General features: G+C 30.8%; 1 protein-coding gene across 1 annotated transcript; it reads left to right on the forward strand.

Annotated features, from left to right (window-relative positions):
- The first annotated feature begins 2343 nt into the window (after nt 1–2343).
- LOC131171279 (NAC domain-containing protein 72-like) lies at nt 2344–5495 on the forward strand. The gene is made up of 4 exons (XM_058130742.1): nt 2344–2907; nt 3616–3921; nt 4460–4943; nt 5045–5495. Exons 1-3 carry the CDS (start codon nt 2452–2454, stop codon nt 4595–4597), a joined length of 900 nt encoding a protein of 299 aa, XP_057986725.1. The 5' UTR covers nt 2344–2451; the 3' UTR covers nt 4598–4943; nt 5045–5495.
- The last annotated feature ends 486 nt before the right edge of the window (nt 5496–5981 follow it).

The following is a 5981-nucleotide window of genomic DNA, read 5'->3' on the forward strand; positions in this document are numbered from 1 at the left end:
ATTATTAAATTAATTGTTTATATGCAAAAGTACGAATAAGGGCGAACTTGTTAAATTGACAAAAAACTTTTAATTTTAATATTATATATAATATTGAAAATAAAAAAAAAATAAACAAACATTCTAACAGGATAAAAATAACAAATATTTCAATAAGTTGAGAATTAAAAAATCATATTAATTATAAGAATTTTTACTATAAAAAAATATAATTCTTAGTACAATAGAACTCTAATAAGATAAAAATTAAAAAAAATAATAATAATTAATAATATAAAAAAACTGTGCTATAAATATTTACCTCGAAAAGTAAAATTCTTGTTGTAATACAATTTTTTTTCAACTTAAAAAAGGAAAAAAAAATGTCTTTAACTTTTATATAACCGAATTAAAATATTATTAAAATTTTAGAATTATCTGTTTAATAACACACGTTTATTCATATTATCTTGGCAGTCTGTTTTCTCATCCATTTTGATGTTGGGTAGGAAAACATTTTATAAGGTAATTTATAATCTATTGTGTATCTGTCTATTTGTAATATATATACACGAATGAAGAGACAAATTTGTAAATAAACAATAATACTTTTAAATTTAAAATTATTTATAATAATAAAATAAAAATATATAATAACATGATAAAAATAAAAAAATATTATTAATAAGCTGAGAATAAAAAAAATCATATTGTAAATATTTGCAACAAAAAATATAATTATTTTTTTTTAATAAATTACAAGTATATTTTAGCCTATTATTATGCTATGCCTAGTCTTGCTCGCTTCGAAAATGTTCATCATGGAGTAAAGTGATCAAAGCAAGAATTTTCTTCATTTATAAAATTAATCATTCGACCTTACTTAAAAGAGCCATAATAAATAAAGTTGTATTTAACTTTTATATAACTAAATAATAATATTATTAAAATTTTAAAATTAAGTCCATCCATCAATCTGTAATGTATAAAAAGTTATGGAAGAGGAGGTAAATCGAAAATTAAAAAGAATATCTTTAATTTTAAAATTATTTATAATATTAAAATAAAAATAAAAATACATGTTAAAATGATAAAAATGAAAAATATTATTAATAAGTTAAAAATAAAAAAAATCATATCATAAATATTTATAGTAAAAAATAGAATTCTTATTGTAATACAATTCTAACTAGATAAAAATTAAAAAACAGTTATTAATAATTAAAAAAAAATCATATTACAAATATTTACCATAAAAGGTAGAATTCTTGTTATAAACTCAAAAAGGGAAAAATTATGTAAATGAAAAAAAAAAAAAACCGTAACTTTAATATAACCAATTATAATATTAATAAAATTTTAGAATTAATAGCTTAATATGTGAGAACACTCATTGATATTATCTTGATAGTCTATTTCCTCGTCCATTTTAATACTGGGTAAGAAAGCATTTATATGATAATCTATAATCTATCTAGATGTAATATATATAAAATTACGAATGAAAAGGCAAATTTGTAAACTAAAAAAAAATAATTTTAAAATTCATTTTCCTTTTTGATGCTGGTAGAAAAGCATTTTTAAGGTTACACGTAATCTATATATATTATATATAAAAAAATATAAAGGAGGAGATGAAGTTATTTTAATTTTAAATTTAAATCTTTTTTTTTTCTCAATATATAGTTATAATTTAAGTATTCTCTTTTATTTTAATAAAGAAAGAATATTAATATATTATTATGCAGTTATCTATATTATTCCGTTTATTAATATTATTCTCATTTTTAGTACTAAAAAAATCGATTGGACACAAGCTCTAAATCTTTCAAGTTAAAGTAAAAAAGTAAATGGTAAAAACTGATATTTGTAAAATTAAAAACTCACCGGTCAAACTTCTTTTACTATAAGGAGCTCAGACGTGACATTTTAATGCCCATAATATATTCATCGCTGTAAGACAATTTCATACTCTTTGAATCTTGTCCCCCATATTGGCAGCGCCAACTTCTCCTTTGGTGTTTCAATGATTCCTTTGCCTTTAGCTTCTTTTTATCGACACGTGCTGCCTCCAACCAATCTCTCAGGTTTTCCTTCTAAAGGCCACGTAACCATGTACCCCACACTATGGCCTAATAATTATAAATTGCATCATCTTATGTCGCAGTGCACTGATTGTGCTCACTCTGGCCCAATCTTCCTCGTTCCTTTTGTAACCTCATCAGTCATCAGAGCCAATAACAATTCGCCAGCTCAGTATTTCCACTTCCATTGGACATCTAACGGTTTGTGTGCCGTCCATTGATAGAGAAAATATACTCTCTAGTGGCATGCTGTCGCTTGGAAACTTCAGGGGGACGCATCTTTCGCCTATATACAAAACCCCTTTCATAGTGTGCTGGTTGCCGCCCTGTTTAGTGGTTTTACTCAGGTCTAATTGACACTGGGAGAGATCGCTAAAGCCCTCGAACGATGTCGTCGCTTCCGCCTGGTTGTCGATTTTACCCTTCCGACGGGCAGCTTCTCTGCCACTACCTCACCAGTAAGAACCGCACGACTAATGAAGCTAACGATGGCAATAGGACTGTGAGCGGCTACGACTTGATAAAGGAGCTCGACTTATACAGTCTCGAACCGTTTGATTTACCGGAAAATGCGTGCTATTCATACGGTTACGGGGGAAGGAAAAGACATTGGTATTGTTATACGAAGGTCAGGGTTTTGAACGAGAGCAGAGGAGGGAAGAGCAGGAGGGCGAAGGGAGGGTACTGGAGGAGGAGCGGTAGGGTTAGGGATGTCGTGGACCCCAGTGGGAAAGTTGTGGTGGGAACGAGGACTAGGTTCGTTTTTTATTTGGGAAATTCAGTAAAAAATGCAATCAGGACCGATTGGGTCTTGCATGAATTTGCTCTAATTGATCATGTTAAGGTATTTTGATGTTATTCTTGTTCTGCTTTTGAATTTTATTATAATTCTTTATATGTTCACTAATGTTTAATGGGTATATGCTATTGCTAGCTAAGCTTTCAGTTGTATGATTTTAGTGTTTCATAAGTATGACCTCGAATGGAGAAGTTTTTACAAGTATTTTAGCTTATTTGTTTATTTCTGAGAAGGGTTGTGGTTTTTTTTTGATAACAGGGTAGTGAGCTTGTGAATTTTGTGAAAATTTTTTTTATATATTATGGATTGTAAGCACGGAATAGTATACTGATTGGGTACTCCTGCCTGCAATTTTTTTTTTTGGTTGATTCTGCCGTACATGGACAGATTCTATTAATTTTTTTGTTTCCACATTTGGCCTCCTACAATCCTATCTCCTAGCTTAATTAAAATTACTTACCAAACAAAATATGAGGACCATATAAGTCTTGACATAATTATATAAATGTGTTACTAGGGTCACCATGATTGACATATACATCCTGACATGTTGAAATGAAGGGCCATATATCGCAACCATCTAATTATTTTTCATTGTTCTATGAACTATCATATATCTTTATGCCAATGAAGTTGTTTCTGTTCAGATAGAGTTCCTAAAAGTTTAGGTACAGAGGGAATGGTTGATTTGATTCCTTTACTTTGTGTTTCTGTTGGAAAAGCCTCACTTTCTTTCTTTATATATATATATAGGCTTCTTATGTCCTTTGCCGAGTATTTGTCAAGTCTCAGGGTGGAAATAGCATTTCAGAGAATATGTTAACTTCCTGTGCTGAAGAAAGTGTTTCTGCTGTACGTCATTTGGGGATTCAAAAAGATGAATTTCTTACACCTGACATAGTTGAATCTAAAGTGCATGCTGATAGGAAGAATGATTTGTCAAGATATGCTTTGAGACTAAGTACTGAGTTGGATGATCAAGTCGCTACTGGACCTATTTCTGTTACCAGTTTTCAGTTTCCTTCAGCCAGCCAATCCAATATTGAATCTAATAAGCCAGTAAGATGCTTCAAAATTTTTTCCTGTCACTCAACCTATACTATATTAACCATTTTTGTGTTTCATATATTTCAATATTTGGTGCGAATCATGTCAATCACAGCCTATTTCATTTTAAACCAATACTTTATTTGCTAATAACAAAATGTTCTTTGTTCATCTAGAGCGTGCTTCACATACACAATTATGGAGTGGCACACGTACTTAGAGACACTAACTTTAGATTGTTTATTTTCTATTTAAGTATATTACTTTGTGTATTTACATTGTATTAATTGCATTGATACAAGTTGTATGAGTTCTGAACTTGTAAAAATGATGATCACTTTTCTCTGAATCATTCTCTTATCCTGATATGCTTGTTGCAAATGAAAACCCATCTGTTGTGTTTTGTCCATATTTCTTTTCATCTCTTAATGTAGACCTAACTTCAATGTTTTTTTCCTATATGTTAATGTAATTTACTCTTTCATTATAAGTTCTTGTCTTTTTCCTCTTTCAAACAACTCATGCTTCTTTGTGTGATACCTGTATGCAGGTTAGGACTCCTGAACTTTCCGGTGGTGACATATTTGTGGCTGAAACTGTTCAACAATTAGTTTCCATTCTGAAAGGAGATTTCATAGAGCTGGATGATATTGTGGATTTCATAGAGCTGAATGATTTCATGGATTGATCATCCAAACAGTGTTGAAAGGATTATTTTTGAAATATATGTGGATATTAACCCTAATGCTCAGGGTTAAGTTATTACCCAAAATGTTTGATTCATGGAATTTAGAAGTCATAGGAGTTTAAATCCCAGCTAGAAGCAGTTTACAATAATAGAAGGCATTCGAATGCGCAGCTAGAAAAGAAAAGGGTTTGGAATTCAGTTAAAGGAAGAGGTTCATGTTATGAGGAATCTTAAGAAAGAGAAGATATTAATGTTTTGTGGAACGTTCAAAAGTTAGATGAAAAACTCATGCTGTTACTTATGATGTTCAGGGAGATATCATAGCAGACTTGCTTCATTTATTGGGGTAAAGAATGACAAATCTTTATTGTAATTTCTACTTTCAATGTCTTTATGATATGATCAGCAATTTTTCTTGTAATTTGATTCTCTTGTGCCCTATAACAGGAATTTTTCCCAATGGAATCTGAACAAGATTGATATGTCAGATGGTAAATTCAAAGAAAAGAAAAAAGAAATGACTCTGAGAACAGCTGCTTCTTCTGGCTTCATCTTCTCTCTGTTGTGGTTGTGCCATTGATGTTAGAGTGTTTCTTGTCTTTTCTTATGTGGGAAACTGTGCTTTCCCTCATTTCTCTAGTTCCTTTCATTAACTAGGCCTCTTGTTCTCTTTCCCATCTAGTTTCAGTTTCTCAGGTTGCAGGGTAGATTTATCTTTATGATGTAATGGGTGGGACTTTGCTCCATTGCGCCTCTCTGGCAATTTCAATTAGCTTAGAAAGCCTGTCACTGTTTAGCTTGACATGTAATCTACTGAGCTTTCTTATAGCAAGACTTGGATAACATTATCACAGAGTGTGCATGCTAATAAACTTGGCAATTGTGTTTATATTCTTCACTTTCTTGGCCTTTACAATCTTATGGAATTGCTTATACAAGATGATGGTAGAATTGCTTTTCTTTTCAGTTACAGATTTTATAGTAGCACATTGATAGGTATTTTCAGCAAACACGATTTAACTATAAGTTAGTTTTATTCCTAAATTTGTTAACTTTTGAGTTCTTATATGCATGATTTTCTAATGAGATTAGATTTGCATAGGATTTCATCTGTTTTGCATGTTCTTTTTTTCTTGAGATGGAGAACAAGACATTGCTCCTCTTTCTTGGTCTTGCTTCGAGATCTCTGTTTCAGAATCCTGTTATTTTTCCTGATGGCAATTTTGCTGTGAAGAAAGGCAGAGAGAGAGAGAGAGAGAGAGAGAGAGAGAGAGAGAAGTTGGAATGTTTGTACATATTGTTTGTGGTGCATGGGTCTTCTATTAGTTCTTTGATCTTCAATAAATTTGCATAATGTGTCTGCACAAAGTACTAACTTTTATGG

The sequence above is a fragment of the Hevea brasiliensis genome, chromosome 12 (genome assembly GCF_030052815.1).
Source record: "Hevea brasiliensis isolate MT/VB/25A 57/8 chromosome 12, ASM3005281v1, whole genome shotgun sequence".
In the NCBI taxonomy this organism is placed as follows: domain Eukaryota; kingdom Viridiplantae; phylum Streptophyta; class Magnoliopsida; order Malpighiales; family Euphorbiaceae; genus Hevea; species Hevea brasiliensis.